The 26506-nt window shown below is 37.2% G+C and overlaps 1 protein-coding gene across 1 annotated transcript in view; it reads left to right on the top strand.

Moving 5' to 3' along the window:
- LOC107295182 (mucin-6) overlaps window positions 1-26506 on the top strand; it is a 55472-nt gene that overhangs the window by 1384 nt on the left and 27582 nt on the right. Inside the window, exons 2-14 of the mRNA XM_015824486.1 lie at window positions 2269-2313; window positions 3474-3714; window positions 4750-4876; window positions 7854-7941; window positions 9730-9839; window positions 10701-10908; window positions 16634-16756; window positions 18725-18845; window positions 21007-21145; window positions 21894-21998; window positions 22568-22640; window positions 22894-23031; window positions 24695-24856. Coding sequence (XP_015679972.1) covers window positions 2269-2313; window positions 3474-3714; window positions 4750-4876; window positions 7854-7941; window positions 9730-9839; window positions 10701-10908; window positions 16634-16756; window positions 18725-18845; window positions 21007-21145; window positions 21894-21998; window positions 22568-22640; window positions 22894-23031; window positions 24695-24856 — 1680 coding nt within the window. The remainder of the gene's footprint in view (window positions 1-2268; window positions 2314-3473; window positions 3715-4749; window positions 4877-7853; window positions 7942-9729; window positions 9840-10700; window positions 10909-16633; window positions 16757-18724; window positions 18846-21006; window positions 21146-21893; window positions 21999-22567; window positions 22641-22893; window positions 23032-24694; window positions 24857-26506) is intronic.

Here is a 26506-nt window from a genome sequence, read left to right on the forward strand (position 1 = left end):
AATAAAAATTCCTATCAGGTAGACCCAATCCTCCTCTTTCCTTGGCATCTTATAACATCTTATATTTAATTGTGATTTTTTTCCCCTGCCACACAATTTTAGATGTATCCTTCTGCTACTATTTAAATAGTGCATCAGTTGTCAAAACAGGTATTGTCTGAAACAAAAACTTTATTCTAGGAATGGCATTCATTTTTATCACAGAAATTCTCCCTAGCAGTGCAATTGTAATTTCCCCTATCATGACATATATGTTTAATTTCATTTCACATCTTAACATAATTATTTTGAAATAATGTATAGTTCATAGTTGCCATAATTATACCCAAATGTTTTATCTTTTTCTCAAATTTAAAAGCTTTGATTCATCAGTTCTGTTTGATCTTCTATTTTCATCTTTTCATTAACTTCTTCATCTTCTGTTTATTAATCTTAAAACCTGCTAAAGCACCAAATTCTTTAAATTTGTCCATTAATATTACAATTCCCTTTAAAGGGTCTTCCGGAAACAACACCAAGTTATCTGCAAAAGCCCATAACTTGTAAGTTTCTTTTTTAATCATTAGCCTCACAATCCTCTCATATATCTATTCAATATTTCCAGAAGTAAAATAAGCAAGAGAAGGGACAGTGGGAATCCATGTTTTGTTCTATGGCAGTGTTTCTCAATTTTAGCAACTTTAAATTGGACTTCAACTCCCAAAATTTCCCAAACAGATTTCAACTCCCAGAGTTCTTCATGCAGGCTAGAGAATCATGGAAGTTGGTCCATGCATCCTAAAGTTGATGAGGTTGACAAACACTATTCAATAGGATGAGACTGGAGTTATGGGTCCATAACTTGCTAATCAAGACTTAAAAAGTTAGAAAATAGCACAAAGAACTAGGCATTTTGAAAGAGTCTCATTATGATGGTATCAGAGGGCCTTTATATCTAATAAGCTGTATTGCTTTCTAAGGGTTCAGATTCTTCAAAAACCTGGCCAAGCCAATCCAAGCCAGGTCACACTTGCTCTTGAAACCATAACATGATTCAAAATAAAACTGTATATTAAATTTTAAACCACTTTCAGAAGAACTTCATGAACGAAAATCACAGGACTTAAATATAAAATGCTCGTTATTTTTATTCTCAGGGAAGTTGTTTATGTAGTTATAAGCTATGTCACAATACCTATTGTGGTTTAATACCTGACTTAACTACAGGGAAGTACTTGAAAACTGAAATATCTTCCTCAAAACACTTATGTAAAAGTGGTAACCAGGACAAAATATCAAGTTATGCCTTGTAGCACAGGGAAACAACTGTAGTGTTCTAAATATATCCATGGCTAATCCATTTTAATGGGCAAATATTTTAGAAAATAAACAAATCCAGACCTGGGGTTGCAGGTTCTTAATGCATTTATAAATTAATAAATAATGTGTCTTTCATTACATGGAAATCTTAGTAGATTTGGCTTTTTCTTCTGGAACATCATGATGAGGAAAATATGAGCATGCTATTTTTCTATTGTTCCATTCTTGTATCTCTTAAAATATTTGAATGAAGCAACAGGGAAATTACATTTTCCTAGTCCTTGAATGGTAAGATGATGTAATTTTCCACTGCATCAGTCCATCTTGTGCAGTTATATGCCTAAATGAATGTGGTGTAGAATTTAGTTATGCAACGATTACTGTTTCCCACAGTACAATCTTGTGATGTCTTTTTACTCTCTGTATTTACCTTGATGAAGAGCCACAGAGTGATATAATAATGTTAAGCACACAGGGTAGGGTTGATGCTTGGAAATATTTTCCTGTATTATTCTTATTAGACTCCACTTTATATTAGAATCATTGCTAGCCTCTATACTAGTCAGTCTTTCTTTTCAGCCAATTTTCTTTCTTAGATAAATTCTGAAATTTCAGTTTCAAGATCTGTTATGTTATGTTACGTTATGTTACATTACATTATTGTCCTGGGGTATACTATTTGTTGTTATTATATTATATATTCAGGGATATTTCAGGGAATTAGACTAAGTCAAAAATAGTTGCAGATCATATAGTCATCATGAAAATTCATGTGCTGTTGTGACCCAAGTCTTCTCTAAACCAGCTCTGTTCCAAATGTCTTGGGATGACAAGTCCCAAAATTCCCTGATCCATCTGGAGAGCACCAAATAGAAGAAAGCATTTCCTTTGTTCTGACATGAAACATAGAAAATTCATATAGACATGTAAAAATATAATCCATCCTTCTCTTTTTTTCTGTTTTTGCAGAGATCCATTCAGAAGGGCAGAGGAATCTAGATGGACATCACTCAGGTATTTCTGCTTCTATTTCTATAAGACCAGTATTTTAAAAAAACAGATATATACATAAGGGTGGGTTTTTGTTTTTGTTTTTTGCTAAAATCACACAAGCAACTCATGCCAAGAAAAGCTGATTTCTGTGACCTGCATTATTGATACATATCATTGTTTCGGGTGAAGCTCATTTGCTTGATTTTTTATTTTAATTTTAATACCCATCAATGTCTATTCCAGTATTGCAGTTAGGGCACTGTAAGTATAGAAGCAGATAAAATAAGACTTGGTCCAAGAGCAAGCGCTAGAAATTGAAAAAGAAAAACTGAACTGTTTAACGAGTCTGCATTCTAGCCTCTGCTGCTGCTAATGCTGCTGTCGGATTTTCTTGAACTTCCATAGAGTCCCATAGTATACATCTGATTTCTCTATCCGTGCAAGTAGTATACATCTCTCCTTAATGTACAGAAAAATATTTAAACATTCATTGCTTTTGAGTAACAGTTAAGCTCATGTACAGCATTCCAAGAAGCAATTCTTTATTTTTCACTATTTAAGGGTTGGTGGGTTTTTTTGCATTTTGTTAAAATTAATTTTGATTGTAAACAAAAAGACTGCAGTTTTGTTCTTCAATCATTCCTTTTACCCAGCCTTCAACAGCCTATTGCTCTGCTCATGCACTTAATCCTTTACTAAGCAACTACACTCTCTTCAATTCCTACAATGTTTTCATTTCCATTCCTTCATAGTTCAATACATGGCTTTTTGCTTGTCCCTTTAAAACTCAGCCTCACTCGGCCTTTCTGTTCTTTTTTTTCCCTCACCACCATCCTTATCTATAATATTCAAACTTAACTTGCTTGTTTCTACAAATGCCAAGGTATTTAGCCCTCCAAATGTTCAGATGATTTCCATCCTTGAAAGGACTATTTTAAAAATATTGGAAGGGGCTTTGTAGTTTATGTAGAAAACCTCAGTAAAATTTCACTTGGATACAGTGCCTGGGCACTGTGCCTTTGCATGCAGTGGTTCATGGACTTGAATCTGACATAAGAAACAAGCAAAAAAAATTGAAAAGACAGATGTAAATGGGAGTGAAAGAAAACAGTATCTAAACAATCAGTTGAATTTCTAAAGCTCCGTAGAATCTCATTACGTTATTGTTTTCTTTCTTTAAGCTCTGGACAAGGGTTCTTGCTCCACCTGGAGCACTGGCCATTTCTCAACCTTTGACAACTACCTGTATGATTTTTCGGGGACTTGTAATTATATCTTTGCTACGGTCTGTGAGGAAACCTCTCCGGACTTCAACATACAGTTCCGTCGTGGACTGAACAAAAGAATTGAAAGAATTATCATTCAAACAGGACCCAATACTATTATCGTCGACAAAAGTGGCATATCAATCAAGGATTATGGGTAAGCATCCAATAGAAGCAAAAGCTTCTTCTATAAAGTCGAAGGGAATATGGCAACCGTCTTATATAAAGTTGTGCCTTTGGGCTTCAGCTCTAACTAATGAGCTTGTCACGAATCATCATTGAAGTGCTGGGAAGCTGCAGCTGATGCTGAGAAGGGGATCCATGCTGTGTATACTTTCAGTGGAGGGTACATCCCATTTCTCATAGTTTTGGCTAACTATGAGTAACACGAATGTTTTTGTATGTGTTGCCAGTGGGTAATAAAATTTCATCATTTATATAATCATGCCATCACATCACAAGCTCTGCCTGTGTTGAACACATGTAAAACATCATCAGACTGATATGTTTGACACCCAAGGAGACACCATTGCATTATAGCTAAATAACATTTTAAAGCATCACCTTTTCTTTTGGGGCCTCCCAAAGACCACAAGGGCAGGAAATCATATTAGTTTTTCTTTATACATATCATACGGTGCCATTCTGAGGCCTCCATGGGGTTGTGAGCTGCAAGTAGCCTGACATTTATCATTGTCCAATGGGATATCCCATTCATAATAATAATATGGGTAGTCCTCACTTACCGACCACAATTGGCACCAGCAACTTCATCATTAAGTGACACAGTTGTAAAATGATAAATCTCATGTGACAGTACCCAGTTTATGACAGCAGTTTGTCAGTTCTAGCTGCAGTCATTAAGTGAATCCCTCTGGCTCATTAAATGCAATGTCATGTGACCACAAGTTGCAATTTCATACCAGCTCCCACATTTGTACTTTAGAACCTGTGAATGTTTTAGATGTTTCTGAATTACAACTTCAGCATCCCTCACCCTAGCTCTCTTGGCTAGAGCTGCCAGGGTTTTAGCTTCAAACATATTGGGAAGTCCATTGTTCATTTTATCTCATTAGAGAATGAAAATGTAATGATATTTGAATATGAATGCTAATAAAGTACACATCATTTGATTCTGAAGATGAACCATTACAAGTCCTCAAAATGTCTAAATGTATATGTTTGACCCTAGTAAAATCCAATTGCCATATACTGGAAATGGAATTCAGATTGCACCGTTTGGGCACAATATCCGTTTAATATCCAAGCGGAAGGAAATGGAACTTGCTGTTTTCTGGAACAATGATGACTATCTCATGGTGAGCAAAGTTCTTATTTTTCATGATTTTGGGAGTCCAAAAATTCCAGGCACATATTAAGGAAATTATTTTGCATGTATTCTTTGGCTTTGCTTAACATGCTGAAAATGGAAAATGGTAAAGCCAAAGGGTAATGGTTTTAACAACCATTATCTTAATTAGGTGTTTTAATGCACTTTACATCTGTCGTTTAGGCAGTGGAAGGCTGCCACTCTTAACATGGCAGTAGAGAGGGGGGGGAATCTATATTTGAAGTTCCCAAAAATAGCCTGCAAAATGGTAAGGAAGCAAGTATTCCAAGAAAAATTGCCCTCAGATCTATTTAGTTTGTTTGAACTCTGCCTTGCATAAAGATTCTTCTCAAAAGCTTTCCCCCAAATTTCAGTGTACGTTTTCTAATAATTTCTGCAGCTATATTATTCATTTATTTATATTTAAATATAAATATATTTATATTTATTTAAATTTAAAATTTGTTTAAAAAAAACAAGTGCATCACCTGCAACCAAGCAAAAGAAAATAAACCTAACTAGGAAAATTAGCTTACACTGTAACTAAAATAGACCATACATTCCAGGTAGACACATTGTCATTGATCCTGGGACTTGGCAGGGCTGGGGTACTTTGTAATGCCCCAAACTGACATTTCAATAGCACCATCCAGGGACCAGGACACAGACGATCCAGTGACTTAGTATCAGGGCTGAATGTTGAGGGCCAGGCAGAGAATTGGTATCAAATATTAATTATGCCTTTTCCCTGTGTAATCCAGTCCAATTTTCCACTCAGTAACATCACCACTCAGATGTTACTACCTGCCTTGTTTTCTCCATTAGTTCCTTTGTCCTCCCACAACCCTTTCACTATCCCTTTCCCAAGTCTTGGGAACTATTTAACATAATCATCTCCATAACAACCAGCCAACCAATCAACTTCAGTTGATCAACAATCCACAGGATCCCCATAAGCAACTTCTGTCATGGTATCCTCACCTGTTGCAAGGCCTGTCGGATTATGTCAAAGGATTGGCATTAAAAGTGGGTAGAACATGGAATTATCCTACAGGCCTCTGTTTATAGTCTGCTTTATATACTATGTCTATATGTGCCACCAGTGGGGCAAAACATCCTCATTCAAAAGAGTAGTATAGATAAACTAAAATAATTAAACAAGCACAATAACTTCACTATGTCACCCACCATACTTGTCACTCATACCCACTCATTCAAATCTTTCTGTTCCATTTTTCCTCATCTCTCTCACTTATCTAGCTTTCTTTATCCTCTCTTTTTCTCCTCTACCTTGCTATCTGAGAGAAAAGCAGCTTGGGCAGGAGATAGTTTCCAGTGGAAAAGTAGAAGGGAAGAGATTGGTAACATTTCTCTGCCTTTCGCTCCTTTCTCAACAACCTTCCAATTAATGTGTGTGTCCATAAGGATCAGAACAGGGAAAGCCAAAAATAAAAAGCCTGAGGCCAGGATGGTCCATTACAATAACCACATACAAATATGAACTGCCTCTCACTCAATGAAATGGATGGCTCTTCATCCCTTACAATGTCAAGACAAGATGCAGGAGTTGAGCCTTGGGATTGCAACAGAGAGAGCTTAAAGCATAGAGTTTGCAGTAGCTGTTGTTCCATCATGATTAAAGACTTTTCTAATAATAAATACATTTCCTCAGAGCAGTGTCCTTGGAATGTCTAGCTATGAACCTTCCAGTCTGAATATCTGTCTCAATGAAGCTGGCCAGAAGAATTGCAAGTGAAAAATAGCAGAAAAGGAAGGCTAAAACATGTTTTTATTTCTATGCATGCCTCTGTGCAAACATGCGTGTGTGTGTGCGCGCACACACACACGCACACACACACACCCCTACAAAGTCTTCTATTCTAAATAGCCAATTCTTTAAAGCAACAATTACTGGACCTCTGCTGACAACATTTATATAAAGTACCAAATTTCACACATTGTTTTAAAGGTATTATTTAAAATCTTTGGGTACATCCAATAATAGTTGACAGTCATAACTAAAGAAATACCCTGCATTCAATAGAAGCAGGAACACATTGAGACTTGCAGTCAGGGAGGCACCATATTATGGATCTCATGGACTGCTCTGAACTTTCTTTAGGAATAATAAAATAGATCTTCTGAAAAAGATTATCAGAAGTAATTATATAAATTACTTTATTATATAAAGTGTTGCTCTTTATTGTAACCTGGTAATGAAAAAAGATTAGAAGATGAAGAGAGACGTTTAGTTGCTATTTTAAAATATCCTGTCTAATTGTCCACTATGGACCATGTCCCAAATGACAACATTCAATTTAATTAGTGCTGCCAGATTGAACATGTTCAAGCAATAATGCAAGGTAAGTGACCATCCGTTTCCTCTTGAAAAAAAAAACAGTAGTTGGGAAAGAATACGTGATGACAAATTCCAGAGGAGGGGCTGTACTAGGTTGATAAAGCAAGAACAAACAGAAGTCATATGCGATCAGCAGATTTACTGTGGCATAAATCCAATGGTGCGATTCAAATATGTGAATAACCAGTTCTCTGTGTGGATGCCGCTTCCGGAAGTCCATTCTGGGCCTGGGCAACAAAAAATTAGCTACCGTTCTGCTGAACTGGTGCGGACTGGCTGAATCCCACCACTGCATAAATCTGTTCATCATTTAGGGTGTCACAGCAGGACAGCTTCTTAGATTTTTCTGCTAATTGTGGAGCATCTCACTATTAATATTGCAACATAGGTCACACTGACCTGGACTGCAGCCCATGATTTGGTTAGCAAACATTGTAATAGGCACGTAGCTGTCTGGATTGGCTCAGAGGTGCATTCCACTGATCAAAATGGTATTACTCGATAAATTTTATAATTCATAGCTGAGAGGAGAACAAACAACGTGGATATATTACCAAGAGGTCATGCATGGTTATTTTCTAATTGATTTTCTTTTCCCTTTTTTAAGGTTTTAATTGAACAGAAATATATGGCAAAGACATGTGGACTGTGTGGAAATTTTGATGGGCAAGAGTTGAATGAGTTTCTGAGTGAAGGTATGGTTATTATTATTTATTAAATATAAATACCACCTAACTTCTAGTAACTCTATCAATTAAAACGTGAAGAACAAGGCAATAAAAACAAGAAGATAGCAAAGGCAAGATAGCAAACCAGGCGAAAATAAAAGAAAACAAAAAGAACCTAAACTGAAAGGAGGCTCCAGTCATCCCCATCAAAGGCCTGGGTGAAGAGTCAAATCTTCAAGCTTCTTCAAAACACCAGCAGAGGGGGGCCATTTGGATCTTGGGGGGGGAACCTCATTCCAGAGGGCAGATTCACTTCTGGGGTCCCAATTGATGGTATTACTTAGTTGAGGGAACCTGGAGCATGCCAGTTCAAATTGGCCGCACAGATGCTGAGGGACTTCCCCCAAATAATCAGGCCCTAAGCCAGTGGTTCTCAACCTTTTTAATGCCGCGACCCCAACCGGTCGTAAGTCGAGGACTAAACTGGTCGTAAGTCGAGGACTAAACTGGTCATAAGTCGAGGACTACCCAACCAGTCGTAAGTCGAGGACTTTCCCTGCCCGGGAGCGCCGCGCATGCGTGGTTCCGCCCCCTGCACTGGCCGAGGTGTAGCTGGCAAGCGGCAGAGACGGAGCAGGCCGACCACCAGCTGGCCCAGCTCAAGGGAGGTAAGGTACCCGCCGGAAAAGGGGGAAAAATGGCAGACAGCCTTGCTTGGCGACCCCCGTGAAATGGTCGATCGACCCCAAATGGGGTCGCGACCCATAGGTTGAGAACCGCTGCCCTAAGCCATATTGGGCTTTCTAGGTGACAGCTAGCAGCTTGAGTCACCCCTGGAAGCAAACTGGCAACCAATGCAACTCACAAACCAGAAGTGTAACATGAGCATTCTGTCCATACAAGACGTTTTAGAAAAGTATTTCTAAGTACTTTTTTTTTCTAAAAGAGAAGAAACTACTCAACTTCTTACTTAGAGAAAACTATCTAATAAGATAGTGATACTAAATATAATTACAGAATTTCTAGACTTTTTTTTTTAATTTATAGGTCCTGCTCAGGAAGGAGGGGGATGGAAGGGGTCCTATCTTAAGTACAGATAGTCCTCAGCTTACAATCACGACTTATCTCTACTGAGCCCAAAATGTCGGTTGCTTAGCAAGACAGTTGTTAAGTGAGGTTTGCCCCATTTCATGACATTTCTTGCCACAGTTGTTAAGTGAATCACTGCAGTCGTAACATAGTTGTTAAGTGAATCTGGCTTCCCCAGTGTCTCTGTTTGTCAGAAAGTAGCAAAAGGTGATCACATGGCCTTGGGACACTGCAACCATCATAAATACCTGCCAGTTGCCTAGCAGCCAAATCACATGACTGTGTGAAAAATAGTCATAAGTCACTTTTTTTCAGTGCCATTGTAACTTCGAACGGTCATTAAACAAATGGTTGTAAGTAGAGGACTTCCTGTATGATTCAGGATTTGAAATGCTCAGCTGGGTTGACAGTGTTCATCTTGGATTGTAAAACTAATGAGTTAATAGTAACTGATTTGGATTTTATAGGTATTGGGCTTATGGGAAAAAATTATAGAATGCAATGCAAAAAAGTGGTATGGAAAAGATTGAAATGACCATTCTTTGCCCAAGCCCCAAAATATTTCAAACGGTCAATTTTCCTCACTAGAGCAGTATTTTTCAACCTTGGCCTCTTGAAGAGGTATGGACTTCAACTCCCAGAATTCACCAACCAGCCATGCTGGCTGAAGAATTCTTTAAAACTCATTTCAGTCAAATTCTGTGACATGTACATCTCAATTCACAGGTACTCTTCTGGAACCATATAACTATGCAAATTTATATAAAATTGATGATCCTGCAGAGATCTGTCCTTTTGAAGGGATGATGACTCCTAATATTCCTCAAAAGAAATACGTAAGCACTATGTCATTATTATGCTATATTTAAATTCCCTTGTGAAAAAGGCATGCTAAAGAAATATTTCACATCTGAAGAAGCAAGAATAGACTGCCCCATGCATCTGAAAGGGATTGGGGGAAGACACCCCTTTTGTAAACGTACCATTTTTCTATTAAAGAATTTTTCATTAATTTTTGCTTTCCATCCGTTATGGAGTTGCATCTTCTCTCAGTTAGTTCCCCATTTTGTCCTGCTCTAGTTTAAGCAGGAGGTTTCCCTTTTCCTCCTAGCATAGGAAATCAGAAAAAATATATATTCTTATCGATAAAAGAGAATATTTGTAGCTCAGGATTGAACTGTATGGTCCTTAGTGCTCTCTGAACTTGGTAGTTTTCTTGCAGACAACCTAGTTTGGTAATGAAATATCTGTAAGAAAACCACCAAAAAGCAAAAAGGATCCCACAAATACTCTTGCTTTGAATGTACAGTATGTTGTGATTTTGACTCCTCTTGCTGATATGAAAGGGAAAGCGTTGTTTCCCATTTTCTGTGTCTAGAAGTCAACCAGACAAGACCAGGAGAAATCTGAGACCCAAGAGTGACAATCTGTCTAGCCCAGGGGTAGGCAACCTTTGCTCTTTTATGACTGGTGGACTTCAACTCCCAGAATTCCTGAGTCAGCATGGCTGACTCAGGGATTCTGGGAGTTGAAGTCCACGAGTCATAAAAAAAGCCAAGGTTGCCTACCCCTGGTCTAGCCTGAACCATAGAGCCTATACTACTGAATATTTGTAGCTTGATGAGATATGGGGTAGTCTTCAAAATTGACAATGTGCATCACTAGACTGAGACTATGTTTGTTTATTTTCTTCTTAGGCCATACTTTGCTTCCAGCTGTTACGCCTTGTGTCACCGTCTTGCAATATTTCAAAAAAAGGGTTTGTTATCCGTTGCCAGCTGGATATGCAAGTCTGTAGCAATCCAGGACACAGCAACTGTACTTGTGCTACTCTTTCAGAATACTCACGGCAGTGTTCCATGTCTCAGCAAGAGGTGACCAAGTGGAGAACCAATGATTTCTGCTGTACGTTCAATCATTTACACCTTACTTATCCATGCTGGTAATAGGTTTTAGCATCAATGCTCTGAAATTGTGCTTTGTTTGCAAATAGCACTCTAATAATGATGTGTATTAAGAAAAGAAAATTTAAGAAAAGAATCAAGCATGTTTTCCCTGTTAAGAGTTCTTCTGCTGCTGCTGTTCCTTATAGTTGCATACTCTCTTGATAGTTATTTTTGGATGGTTTTGCTTTTGATTACTTCTTACCTCTTTGCTGTATTTCTTTTCATCACTGCCCACTCCCATCAGCATGTCTTGACAGCTTATCAAGCTCCACTAGTGGTTATTGCCTGGGTTTATTACCAAAGTATAGATGTAAATCAAGGCTAGCCAATTTTCATATCCTCCCTAAAATAGTCTAGGGTTCAGAAAGATGGATTGTCATGCATTATAATTCAATCAATCAGAATGGAGCTGGAAGGGACCTTGGAGGTCTTCTAGTCCAACCCCCTTGCTCAAGCAGGAAACCCTATACCATTTCAGATAGACTTTTCTTAAAAACCTCCAGTGATGAAGCACCCACAAGTTCTGAAGGCAACTGTTCCACTGGTTAATTGTCCTCAATGTTAGGAAGTTTCTGAATTCCAAGTTGCTTTTCTCCTTGATTAGTTTCTGCCTATTGTTTCTTGTCTTGCCTTCTGGTATTTTGGAAAATAAATTGATCCCCTCTTCTTTATGGCAGCCCCTCACATACTGGAATAGTGATAATGATAAAGTTGGAAGGTACCTTGGAGGTCATCTAGTCCAACCCCCTGCTCAGGCAGGAACCCTATGCCATTTCGGACAAATGGCTGTCCAGTTTCTTCTATCATGCTATCATGTCACCCCTAGTCCATGTTTGTGTGTGTGTGTGTGTGTGTGTGTGTATGTGTGTATATACAGGGTCATAGAATGGATCCCACCTGATAATCCTACTTCTCTCCTTGGTTATTTCCATCCATTGTTTCTTGTCTTGCTTTCTGATAAGTTGACCCCCTCTTCTTTCTGGCAGCCTCTCAAATATTCAAATATTATATTCATAATATAATTGTGGCAGTGAGAAATGTTCAAACAGAAAACAGTCTCATCAAGGCATAATATTATATATATATTAAGGCTTTGGATTTGATTTAGAAGAGCTGGAATGAGCTTGGGAAGTTGTGTCATTCTGCAAACTAACATGGCAATTATGTGACCGGCAGACTGGTACGACATTAGCATTCCAAGGTATCTTTTCCAAGTTGTACAACTTAATAAGTAACTATATTGCTTTCAAAAATTTAATACATTTCACACATTGATTACTATTATTAGGTAATCTTTTTCACCTATATACAAACTCACAAGTGTGTATGTGGATTCATCAAACCTAGGAATTTTTAGGAATTTTTCCCATAAATGTGGCCCTCAGAGAGTAGAATCTCCTATTTCATTATGTGGAAACTTTCCCCCTTATTGGTAAAACTGTGGCCAATTATTAAATATAACACATTTAAATATTAATAAATCTATTATGAGTTAGTTAGTTATGAGTTAGTTAATTAGAATGGTTAAAATTATGGTTCTAGTGCTGTATTAAGCCCGTGGGATGCAGGTTGGCCACTCCTAATATAAGTAATGAACAGAACAGGCCATATTTTTCCCCAACCCAATGGAATGTTGGGAAGAAATTACATAAGGAAAGTTGGGACTCCACATGCCCACCAGTAAGATAATTCTCTGGAAAACTGAATAGAATTGAACTAAATTTGATCAGAAGATAAAAGAGATCAAAAGAAAGATCAGACTAAGAAATGGTGTTGGATCCAATTCAGGGTTAAAGAGAAAAAATTAATCCCCATCCCATTTCTATGGGACAGGCAGTAGGGCAGCAGCTCTGAATATAACTTGCTGTTTCATTCTAAGCAATCCTCCCTCTGTCACATAACCCAAAACAGAGCCCTCCCTGCGATTCCCAGTGTACACACAGATGCAACATTAAAGGACAATAAAAAATATGCATGGACATCCTTCCTTAGAAAAATTGAATTAGCTTGTAAGAAAATCCAGATATTTTCTATGACTATTTCTGGTAAAGGGCTTGGAGAGTATTCCAGCTGATGTGCTCTGCATGCTTTCCTTGCCTTGTTAAAGACAAACAACAAGACAACTAAGCAGATACGGTTACCGAACTAGACAAAAGTTATCCAAAAGCATCAAAGAAAAAAAATACTTTAAAGCAGTTTCCTCAACTCTGAGGATAGAAAAAAATTAATGCTAAAACATTTTCTAATGAATCTTAAATAATAGTAAATTCTAAATTTAAAAAAATCCAGCGAGCATTGTGTTTATTTTAATGTCCATACTGGGGAGAAATAATGGAATATAATTAAGGATTATGGGATTTATAATCCAGTGCGTTTAGAAGCATCAGCACATTAACAAAAATTGTTAACTTCACGCCACAGTATCTTCCACTAGAGCGCAGAAACTAATATATTGGGATAATTTCATTGCTGACTTCTTTTTTAATAGAGCCTTCATGTTTAATAGTTTCTCATTGCTGTCTCTTATCATTTCAAGTTGGTAGTTACCCGCAAATGATGACACATAATTCCATTAATTGATCAGAATAATAGAGGTTCCAACACCAATAAGATGAAGTTAAAAAGCAGTCACCTCACATCTTAAAAATTACTGACAAATAATGTTGCCTTTGTGGAGCAAATACCTGTAGCTCCTAGGTTTGAGAAAAAGGAAGAGTAAGAAGGAAACTTTTAAGAAATACCCTTGCTTGGTCCATGTTGCAGAAGGCTCTTTTGTAATGAAAAAGGCAAGTAATTCAGGGGGCAGTGCTTCCCTCTATTTGAGAACAGCACCCTGATGAGAATCCATAAAGCTGTCATGATCTGACAAAAAATATCAGCAGACCTTCCCAACACCCAGACCTTAATCATTGGGCAGATAACATATGCATGAGATCACAATGAGGGCTCTTTTGCCTTTTGGCAGGCAATGACATGGGAAGGTCATAATGGCTTATTTTCCTCTTACCAGCAGCCAATCTCAATATGACATCACAATAGTGGCCTGTCTTTATATGCCCAACACTGTCAAGCTGTGCCCACAGTATCCAGACTCTCCTCTGGATGCAGATGGCTTCACAGCAACCCTTCCCTTCCTGAAATAGACCATATCATGTAGTTTCTCTTTCACTAACATGAGCATATGAAAGAACATATGGACACTGTTTCTTCTTTTATAAAGGTGGGTAAAATCATTGTGATCACTAAAAAAGATGATCTTGTAATCTTGCTAAAAAAAAGGTAAGTATAGGTATAGAAATAGCAGAAAAGGAGATATCAATAGCAGTCATCCTAAGAGAGTTTTTTTTTCTTATAGAAGAAATCCATACAATGGCCTGGCATACAGCTAACAAGGCTTCTGAGGAGATATTAGGAATTTCTGCTTCAGTTTTTGACTAATATAAAAGCATATAGTTAAGATAATGCATAGTTCATTGTCTTCTCTGCAACCATGCTAATCTCAAGGAAAACCTCCCTAGCATAAATTAAATAGAATTTCTTTATTCCTAAATACATTTGATCTGGATTTTACCTTGAAAGTTCATGAATAGCAAAAACATGTGGATGCAGAAAAAAAAAAGTCTCTTCCTTAAGCATCACCATACAGGATAACATCCAGGCTACAGAAGATTGAAGATCCATCTTCTATGATAGAATCTTATAGGATCCTTCAGAATCATCATTCTTAATCAAAAGAATTTTTATTTCTGCAAAGTGTTGTTTCTTCAACATTCATAACTTCTGTGTGACATAATTGACTTTTATTTCTGCATGTTTTAGCATTCTTCTTTTATCATAAATTCCATAGGCCAATGTCAAAGTCCATTATTTGGTTCTGCTTGAAACTTTGGACCTGTCCCAGGTCTTTGATATTCTTCTAGTTTTCATGCTCTATTCATGAACCTGAAGTCATCATCCTCTCAAAGGACAAAACATTTTATTTCTATGCTACCAAATCACATTACTTCTCATTTGTTTCTGAATGCTGTTTCTTCAATTAGATTTTCTTTTTCATGTTAGCATTTCCTCTCTGCATGAGCAATTTGACATTAGCTCTGTTTGTCTCTCTAAATTGGAGCAGTTTTCACAGAATACAGTTGAACTAATATTAGAACGCTGTAGCCTTTTCTTACTAGTGTAATCACCTTATGGACAAAATACAGGCATGTTACTAAATATTTCAAAAAGAAAAGAAATCCCATCATATTGGAGTACAGTAGCTGATATGATACAGAATATAAGATGAAGAATAAAGTCCCACAGAAATAATATTTCAATATAATTGAAATTTTACTTGGATTGAAATTTGTAGATTTCATTTCTGTGAAGGCCCAAAGAGTATGATGGTGGTCTAGTAGTGAAGACGCTTATGTCCCACTCGGAAAGATGAAAATTCAATCCTAGATAGTGGGTAGTGTTCCTCTCCTAGGACACAAAGAAAAAAATATTTGCTGTGAACTCCACATTCAGTAGGTGTCTGGAAGGGCATCCAGCTAGTAAACGCTGAGCTCCATCCAGTCATCCCAAATCTACCCCAAATAGGGACTAGATGATCATAAAAAGAAAGTTTTATTTCTGTCAAGGCCGAAGAATCAAAGTTCAAGATTTCTTGGCAAAATGAGTAGATTAGTATGTGAAGATCTCAGAAATAAACTGAGTGAGAAGTTCATTGTTCATACTGTATAAAAAAAATATAGTCAAATCAAAATAAACATGTGCTGAAACCTCATCTCATTTTATATAGATTTAATTGTCATTATATTTTGACACCCCCTCCTCCTTTTCAAACCCACATTGTGACCAAAATTGTTCCTGGAATATCTATCTACAGCATCACAAAATTATATTATTGACATAGTAAAAGTAAAAAGTGGTATTACAGTCTCACAATTATACAAAACAGGCCTTCCTGAGCATTATTAGCTATTCCAACAATAATTAATAGATCATTAATTGGGTGATAATACCAAGCCAATCTTAGCTCAACAGATTGGATCTAGTTGATATTTACATGGGAGGCTACCAGGTCTCTATAAAATACTGTGTTGGAAGATATTATAATGCCACTATGTTAAGGATATTAAAAGCTACCTGAATTTAGTGGGATACATTTTAAAATTGAGATCAAAATTAGAAAAATTGCAGAAGGAGAATAAATATATGAAATAGTATCTTATTAATGTTCTAAATACAAGCATTCTGCAAGGATTCGTTTTCAGAATAGGAAAGTTTTTGCTCAGAGTAAACAAGAATCTTGTTATTTCATGTATCATATAACCCTTTACAAAAAAGGTGTTTAGAGAAGGAAAATTCTTACCAGTAGTTTTCAGTGAGTAGGGGAAAATATGTTTAATATTATTAGAGGTCCTTTAAGGCAGGGGTCCCCAACTCCTGGTCCGTGGACTGGTTCCGGGCCGCAGCATGCCAACAACCAGTCTGCACAAACAAGCAAAACCCCATCCATGAGATGTAGGCAGCATATAAAACCACACCCGTCCATTTTGTGGAAAAACCTCTCTCCACGTAACCGGTCCCTGGTGCCCAAAAGGTTGGGGACCTCTGCTTTAAGGGTATTGATCACATTGTAAATCTAGTGTTTTATTTTGTTTTGTTCATGAAATCTTTTAAATTATTTTATTTTACAGCTCTGGGAAGATGTCCAGGTAATCAACAATATAAAGAATGTGGTTCTCCATGTCTCAAGACTTGTTCCAATCCTGAATACATTTGTTCCAGCTACTGTACATATGGCTGCTTCTGTCCAGAAGGTAAATGAAGATAATACGTAGAATCATCTTGGCATGAATATATTTAAGCTGCTAATTGTTTAATACTACAATAGCAGAGTTGTTAGCATGGCTATATTTGTATCCAGTTTTTCAGTATGCAACGTTTATAGTAATAGATCTCTCTCCCTTTCAAGAAATAATTTTATGTTATTTACCTGAATTTACTTGTAATCAGTGGTGGGATTCTGCCAGTTCACACCACTTCAGCAGAACCGGTAGCTAATTTTTTGTTGCCCAGGCCCAGAATGAACTTCGAGAAGCGGCATCCACACAGAGAACCGGTTGTTCACATATTTGAATCCCACCACTGCTTGTAATGGATATTTTAATAGTAAAGGTAGACCTCAATTTACGACCACAATTGAGTCCAAAGTTTCTGTTGCTAAGCGAGACAGTTAAATGAATTTTATCCCATTTTATAGCCTTACTTTGCCACATTTGTTAAGTGAATCACTACAATTGTTATGTTAGTAACATGGTTGTGAAGTTGAATCTGATTTCCCCGTTGTCTTTACTTCTCAGAAGGTCACAAAAGGGGATCACATGACCACCAGAACACTGGAACCATCATAAATATGAACCAGTTGCCAACCATCCACATTTTGATCACATGACCGTGGGGATGCTACAACGGTCATAAGTGTGAAAAATGGTCATAAGTCACTTTTTTAAGTCCATTCAACAGTCACTAAATGAACTGTTGTAAGTCGAGGACTACCTGTACCTCTGCAATATCTTATTAGAAAGGCAGCAACCTTATACAGCAAAAGCATTGGGTTTAGAGTACTTTGATTCAACCATGTTGCTACTGTAGCCCTGCCCCGTTCTTGCATGGCACAGCACCCCATTTTTGCACCCCGCAGTGCGACGGCATACCATTTTCATGCCCCGCAGCACGGTGCCCCATTTTTGCACCCTGCAGCACGGCAGTGGCCCATTTTTGTGCCCTGCAGCATGTCAGAGTTTTGTTTTTGTGCCCCATAGCACAGCAATGGCATGTTTTTATGCCCCACAGCTGTGGCTAGCGCGAGCGGAGTGTGTGTGCGTGCACATTTGTGCACTTGCCAACCTGTCCCATGGCCTGGTGGCCAGCAGGCTACCGGGCCATGGCCCACGGGTTTGGGACCCCTGGCATAGGGAAAAAAGCTATTGCAGAATTGGGTAGTCTTGCTAGAAATACTTCAAAACCTCCTCCCAGAGGGGAGCAACAAAAACAGACCATAAAGTGGGTATGTGGGGTCTCTAACAATGCTTTGAGCTCTAAGCACATAGCACTCATAAGCAGCATCCTGAATACCAGGGAGCGAACTTCCTATCATCTTCTTGGATGTCCTTACCATTTTCTGCATGGACTTTCTATCTGAGGCACTGCTGCCACCAAACCAGACAGTGATGCAGTTTGTTAAAATGCTTTCAATCGTGCCTCTGTAAAAAGTGGCCAGGACAGAAAGAGAAAGATGTGCTCTCCTCATCCGACACAGAAAATGAAGTAATCCTAGTATATTTGAAGAATATTTCTCTTGAATTAGAATTTGGATATTGATTCTCAAAATTAGTACAGCAAATAACAGCAGTAGCATTTGTCATTTTCTCTTAGGGAAAACAGAGTTAGTTAATGATTCTTTTACAACATTATAAGCCTACAGTAATATCGGATGCTTTATGTACTTTGAGGCAGAAACGCTTTACTTCATGGTTTCCTATGTAAAAGACTTCCTTGATGCTTAAAGATAGAGATGCACATCTAGACTGGCATTTTACTAAATCAGAATTCATAATGAGTAGAAAAACTGGAACTTAGTATGATATTGATAGTTAAGTGAAATGGATCCATTCTTGAATTTATTCCAGAGCAATAATTTTATTGCCAAACCTCAAGCTTTGTGCAGTCAAGATTAATGAAACTGTTTCTCTTTAAATTGTTCTTATGTTTTGGTTTCTTATCAGGCACTGTTTTGAATGACATTTCCCAAAATCACACATGTATTCCTATTGAAGAGTGTCCATGCACATGGAAGGGGAAGATATTTGCTCCTGGTGATGTCATTAAAACAACTTGTAGAACCTGGTGAGAACCATTACAAGACCTATAATTGATATTTCAATAATGATATTTATGTTATACCAAGTGAGAATAGTATTTTATTATAAGAAAAGAATTATTGCATTTCAAGTACTATGAGATCAGTCTCTAAGTATGAATATTTTGCAAATGATATATCAGCATCCATGAGTAACTTACTTTTCATGGCTGATAAACAACTACATCTACCACAGTTTGTTAATAATTAACATAATAAATATTGTTTATTGAATAATATTGCAGTTAGTAAATGATAATAGATCACACATTTTCTCCCATTGGAATGATTGATTGATTGATTGTTACATGCCATCAAATCATTATAGCCAACACAGGTTTGTTAAAAGCAGATCATGCCAAACCAATCTTATTTCATTCTTCAATAAAGTGACTAAACTAGTAGACCAGCGAAATGCTGTGGACGTAGTATACTTAGATTTCAGTAAGGCATTTGATAAAGTAGACCACAACCTACTCCTTGGTAAGCTAGAAAAAGATGGAAAAGACAACATCACCACCAGATGCATCTGTAGCTGGCTGGCAAACTGTACTCAATGAGTAGTCCTCAATGGCACTACATCCACATGGAGAGAAGTAAGCAGTGGGGTACCACAAGGTTCCATCTTAGGCCCAGTACTCTTCAATATCTTCATCAATGACTTAGATGAGGGAATTGAAGGGAAACTCATCAAATTTGCAGATGACACCAAACTGACAGGAGTAGCCAACATCCCAGAAGAAAAACTCAGGATCCAAAAAGATCTTGACAAACTTGAACAATGGGCCCTATCCAACAAAATGAGTTTCAATGTGGAGAAAAGCAAAGTTTTACATTTAGGCAGGAAAAATCAAAGGTACAAGTACAGACTGAGCGAGACCTGGCTTAAAAACAGTAACTGTGAGAGGGACCTTGGAGTCCTAGTGGACAATCACTTAACCATAAGCCAGCAGTGTACAGCAGCAGCCAAAAAAGCTAATACAATCCTGGGTTGTATAAACAGAGGCATAGAATCAAGATCACATGAGGTATTAGTACCACTTTATAAAATCCTAGTAAGACCACACCTGGAATACTGCAGCCAGTTTTGGTCACCATATCACAAAAAAGATGTTGAGAGTTTGGAAAAAATTCAGAGAAGAGCAACTAAAATGATTAAAGGCCTGGAGACTAAAACATACAAAAAACGGCTGCAGGACTTGGGTTTGGATAGTCTAAAGAAAAGAAGAAATAGGGGTGACATGATAGCAGTATTCCAGTATTTGAGGGGCTGCCACCAAGAAGAGGAGGTCACATTATTCACCAAAGCACCAGAGGGCAGGACAAGAAACAATGGTCGGAAACTGATCAAAGAGAGAAGCAACCTGGAATTAAGGAGAAACTTCCTGACAGTGAGGACAATTAACTAGTGGAACAGCTTGCCTCCAGAAATTTTTAAACCTCCATTCTTTTTAAACACTGGAGCTTTTTAAGAAGAGGCTAGACCAGGGGTGTCAAACTGCCGGCCCGCAGGCCAGATGCATCACGAGAAAATGCTCCCACCCCATTGCCGGCAATGGAGGAAAAGCTCCGATACGTCGTGCGATGTCACGTGACATTGTGAGTTTGACATGTCTGGGCTAGATAGTCACTTGTCTGAGATGTTATAGGTTGTCCTGCTTGACCAGGGAGCTGGACTAGAAGATCTCCAAAGTCCCTTCCAGCTCTATTCTATTCTAAAAATCTAGAAGTTGGTTGGTAAACCTAACTCTGTTTGCATATTACAGTATTAAACTCTGTACATTATAAGCTTTATCTACTCCATCCATTCTCAAATTTAAAATGTTCTCTCCCAGGAATTTGTGCAACTCAGTCTACAGAAGGTAATACTGGACAGGTAAAGTCAAGGATACTTTGATGTCACACATATAATGTCAAAGGGCTACCCCATACTGCTTACAAATTTACTTTGTTTAAAAATGGCTGAATAGGGCTCAGTAGATATACACATAAATCAAAAAAATGACACCAATTATTCTTGTCTTTAGATGCCTATTTGATTTTTCATGATGATTCTTGTTTAAGGTCTATTGATTTCAAAATATTGTTGCAGAAAGAGGGAGTTTTAATACTTGGTTAGTAGCTGACCTGTGTATTTCTTTCCACCAGTAAATGTACAATGGGCCAATGGACCTGTATAGAACAACCATGCCCTGGCACATGTTCTTTGGAAGGAGGCTCCTTTGTCACCACTTTTGATTCCAAACCGTACAGGTTCCATGGTGTCTGCACCTATATCCTTTTGAAGGTATTTTGCATAGTAAAGATCTTGTTCAACTGCTACTGTCTTTAATTTCATCCATCACTTAACATTTTCAAAAGTATCTTGTTGTATGTGGTATTAGGGTTAGTGTCCTTTAATTAGAACATTCCTTTAAGATTCTCTTTTTATCGATGTAGAGAAATATTTTCCATGTTTCTCTATATTCTTTGGGTCATGGTACTTTTTCCATATTCCTGGCATGCTAACCTCGAGTCATCTTTCTTGTTGCCTATTGTCTAGCCAAGTTAAATCAGATAATCAGTGAATCATTTAGGTACCCCAGGATGATGATGTCCATCTCTTTGTGGAGATTTAAACACATTCATAGTATGCCTAAATTCTGCAACTATGTTTCCATCAAGCTGCAGTCCTGTTCTTCATTCTCTTCTTCACAATTGTGGAATGTGTACCCTCTTGTTAGAAAAGATTGGTCCAAAATAGAAGCTAAAATAAGGCTTAGTTTGAACTGTCCCTTTCTTCATTTGGACATTAAAAAGTAAAATGTGAATGAAACAAATGTGTTCACAAATATATTTAGTCCAGTGAGCCAGGATCCCCTGCACAGTAGCTCCATCCTGAACATGAATACATGGATTGTTTCTGCAAAATGATGCCTGATTTTATAAAATGCAGACATTTAACACAACATATAAATGTGGTAGAGTAGTGATAGAAAAGTGAAAGAAGGTGTGTTTTTTTCCTTCTACAAATATTGCATTTCTTTCTCTTCTAGAGTTCCATGTTACCACACAATGGAACTTTAATGGCTGTATACGAAAAGTCTGGTACGAGCCATACAGAGACATCCTTGGCAGCTATCATTTATATCTCAGAAAAAGTAAGTATCCAACCCACGGATAATATTTCACCTGAGAATGTACAAATATAATCAAATATAGCTATTATAACATAGGAACATTATCAGACCCATTAACATTCAGTCTACTTAGTGGTGGATAATGTTTTCAGATACAAATACACAGAGTGCAGAACAGAGTGAAAGGTGGGAGAAATATGTGTGCCTGGAAGCAAAAATAATGATATGAAAAAGTCTTTGAAGCATTGACCTGGTCTGCCCATTATGCAAAGCTATGTTTTGTTTAACCATGACTTCGTTATGTAAATAACAATGGAGTAGTTCTCAAAATTGGTTTGCATTGTCCTTGGTGTGGTCATACAATCTCACAAATGTTAGCATTTTTCTCTGAAATATCATGAGATGTAATTCTTTCACAAAATTGAAAAGGTTTCAGGTGCAAATACTAAAAATATATGAAATTTGATGGATTTGGTTGGAGAAGGCTATTTTATTTACATATATTCTAAATGTAGTCATAGAAAAGTTCACTATTTTGTTGGTCTTAGAACTAAGCCTGGCCTCTAATTAGGATTCTGTTTTATGCACAGGAGAAAATTATGATTTCCAAGAATGAAGTATTTGGTGATGAGAATGAACTTAAATGGTTACCTTATACATCAGGTAAGAAAAGGGAGAATATAGAACAAGCATTCAATAACTTGATGGTTTTGCCAACATTGTGCATATTACCTGTATATATTTTCTATGTTAATTTTATTAAGATGTATTCTATTCCAGCTAGGTGGGACGCATATTTAAATAAACACAGCTTAAAAGCAAAGTTTGCAAAAAGTTTTATGTTCAATTTAAATCATGATTTAAATAGATAAACTGCATTCAATATAATTTGGTTATCTAAGCTATTTTATTTTAGGGGACATCACCATCTTCAGACAATCATCAACTCACATCCAGATGCACACTCCTTATGGGCTGGAGATATTAATTCAAACTAATATAGTACTTCAAATTTACATTAAAGTTGAACGCCATTTCAGAGGCACGACCCGAGGTAAACAGTTTTCTTGATTGGTGACTTTTTTGCCTGAAAGCTAGAAGAATAATCATGTTTGGGAAAGCATTTCCAGAGCTTTATTTTCTACTAATGCAAATAAATGAACCTTTCGATTCAGAATATCCTTTGAGATTTGGACGTAGATACCATTATTGTTAACACCTCTATGCTCTTTCAAATCAGACCAAATCTGTGGAACAAGCCATTGATACAGGGATTTCTTTACTGAATTTGGAAGCCACACAAAATTGAGGTGAATGTACAGGTGGATTTTCTGTGGCAAACTTGAGGGAAATCTACATTGTTGAAAGCATTGCCAATAGTTATTCATCAGAAGTTATTTTGATTTTCTTCACTGTCTCCTTGTTTTGAGACTGATATATTGATTTTATGTGTGTGTGTGTGTGTGTGTGTGTGTGTACTGTATATAGGATAAATAAATGAGAGAGAGGACACAAACTCACACACACTCAATAGAACAAAACAGAATCATACACACATAGTCACACAGAAAAAAGTTTTGTTACACGAAAACAAAAGCATAAGGTTATTTAAATCATAACCTGTGTAAAGACAAAATCAGTGTCACAAGCAATGGAGTCAAACTGGGATTGCTTGTGCTAAGGATGTTATATATAACTCAATAAGAAAAGTTCTCAAAGAGAACTAAGCTACCAAATGTGATTATCTAGATTGCACTGTGTAAATGCAAATAAGGAAAATGCCACTTCATGTGTTATTCTGGGTACACATCTTGTTTAGGGACTGCCCTAAGGATGCAGTGCTCAGCTGAATCAGGAGTTTATCTGTATTATATGAAATTCTATTCGATAGAAGCACCTTTCTCTGCATATGTATAGTGTACCGGTAACTTCCCTTCTCAACAAAGGTTCAGCTTAGGTTTGATTAAGCAAACTAAATTCTTGCATATATATTTTATCTCAACTAAAAAAAGAACTGGAATGAAAGTTAATATGGCCTGAGGACATATTCCAATGGTAACAAGCATTGGTAATGATCAACAGTATCACTGACCTATTAGTCAGGCTTCTCCTGTACTATCGTTAGTAAGATTTGGAAACAATGGCAACATGCATCTGTTCTTGAGTAGAAACTATTTTAGTAACTGAAGTACTCTATGAAATATATCTGGTGCAAGCAAGAAATTACACGTGCAGGTAGTCCTCTACTTACAACCACAATTGAGCCCAAAATTTCTGTTGCTAAGTGAAACATTTGTTAAGTAAATGTTACCCCATTTTACAACCTTTCTTGCCACAGTTGTTAAGTGAATCACTGCAGTTGTTAAATTAGTAACATGGCTGTTAAGTGAGTCTGGTTTCCTCATTGACTTGGCTTGCCAGAGTCAGTTGCCAAGTTTTCATCATATGATCATGGGGGTGGCTGCAATGGTCATAAGTATAAAAAACGGTCATAAGTCATTTTTTCAATGACACTGTAACTTCGAATGGTCACTAAATGAATTGTTGTAAGTCGGGGACTACCTATACTAATGCCCAAACGATATAAAACAAAGCTTGTTTTTTTTTAAAGGAGAGGAACAAAGTATGCCTGTTATGGAAATCAATAAGACATTTTTCATTACTGATATATATTTAAAAAATCCTTTTTTATCATTATTATCTTCTCATTTCACCAGGATTATGTGGTAACTACAATGGAGAAACCACAGATGATTTCATGACCAGCATGGATATTACTGAAGGAACTGCTCCTCTTTTTGTGGATTCTTGGAGATCCGGGAACTGTCCTCCTGCTACTGAGCGGGATACAGATCCTTGTTCTATAAGTCAGCTGAACAGTACGTAAAGTCTTTGGTCCTTTGTGGGCAAGAGAGTGGAGAGAAGATGAGAATTACGATAAATATACACAAGGAAGGTCATAGAAGTATCCCCCCCCCAAAAGTTTTCACTTGTGGGGGAAGAGAAGAAATGCTTATAAAACTTCTAGGACTAACACCGCCTGACGGTTATTTATTTGTTTGTTTTGTTCTGGTTACCTCATGGCTCTGTTTTAAAAGATCTGAAAAAATGGTGTTTGAGAAGTAGTGTAGTTTCTTTTCCTCCTGTATCCTTTCCTGATCTAAATCATGGCTGTACTCAAAAGATCAAAAAAAAAAATCTAGATCCAGTTATCCTACTCTTGCCTTACATAATAGACTAAACCACCTGCAGAGAAGAAACGATACATAGTTTGTACTTTTTATCTTTTTTTTATTTTTTTTATAATACAATTAAAAAAACATTGGATTTAACGTGACATTCCAGTATATACATTCTTATCAGATTATTCCACATTTTACAATCAATTCTTCATCTCTACATATACATCTAAGTTTTATATACAATACTTATTCTAAAATAACACATATTTCTATCTTAACATTCGTCTTTAATCCCAACCGTCCTCTTCGAATTCCTCCAGCGATAAAATTTCCCAGGTTTCAAAATAAACTGATCCACATTTGTCTTTTAATATCATTGTGAGCCTGTCCATTTCCGCACATGCTAATATTTTATGTATTAACTATTCCTTTGTGGGAATTTCCTTGCTCTTCCATTTTTGAGCAAAAGCAAGCCTAGCTGCAGACAGGATGTGTAGCAGCAGGTAGATTGTTTCCTTGTAGTATTTTTCTGTCGTTATTCCCAACAAGAAGAGTTCAGGTTTTAACTCTAAGTCCAGTGTTAATATATCCCTCAACCAGTTTCGTGTCCTGTTCCAGTACTCGCGAGTCTTTGGGCATTCCCACCACATATGGTAATATGATCCTATTGCTGTTTTACATTTCCAGCATAGGGGTGAGATGTTTGAACCCATCTTGGCTAACCTTATGGGTGGGAAATGCCATCTATAAAACATCTTGTAAAGATTTTCCTTATATGAGGTAGCTAAGGTGAGTTTCCTATTTCTTTCCCACAGTTCTTGCCAAATATGCAGGTTGATACTGAAACCAAAATCCCTACTCCAAGTTAACATGGTCTCCTTAACCTGTTCTTCATACATTGTCTGATCTAAAAGAAAATGATATTTTTTTTAATCATTTTATCCTCGGGACCTAATAAAATTTTATCTAGTTCTGTCGATTCTATCTTTATACCGCACTCTTTTTTATCTTGCCTATATCTTGCTTGTAGTTGGAGATATGCCCACCATTCTAATTCTATCCCTGCATCTTGGAGATTCTTCCTCGATTTTAATTCTCCTCTCTCATCTAGTATGTTTTTATAGGTTATTACTTTCCCCAAATGAATGAACCTTGGGTGTATATACATTTCTAGTGTTGAGATCCAATTGGGGACTTGCCTATAGTTCTGTCATCGGATTTTGATCCATACATCTATTAGCGCCCATCTGATGTAGTGCCTCCGGAAGTACTGGTGAACTTTATGCTTCTCATCCCATAACATGGCATGCCATCCAGTCTGCATGTCATGATCTTCCAATTTTAATA

Source organism: Protobothrops mucrosquamatus, unplaced genomic scaffold (assembly GCF_001527695.2).
Source record: "Protobothrops mucrosquamatus isolate PMUCROS unplaced genomic scaffold, P.Mucros_1.0 scaffold2254, whole genome shotgun sequence".
NCBI classification, from domain to species: domain Eukaryota; kingdom Metazoa; phylum Chordata; class Lepidosauria; order Squamata; family Viperidae; genus Protobothrops; species Protobothrops mucrosquamatus.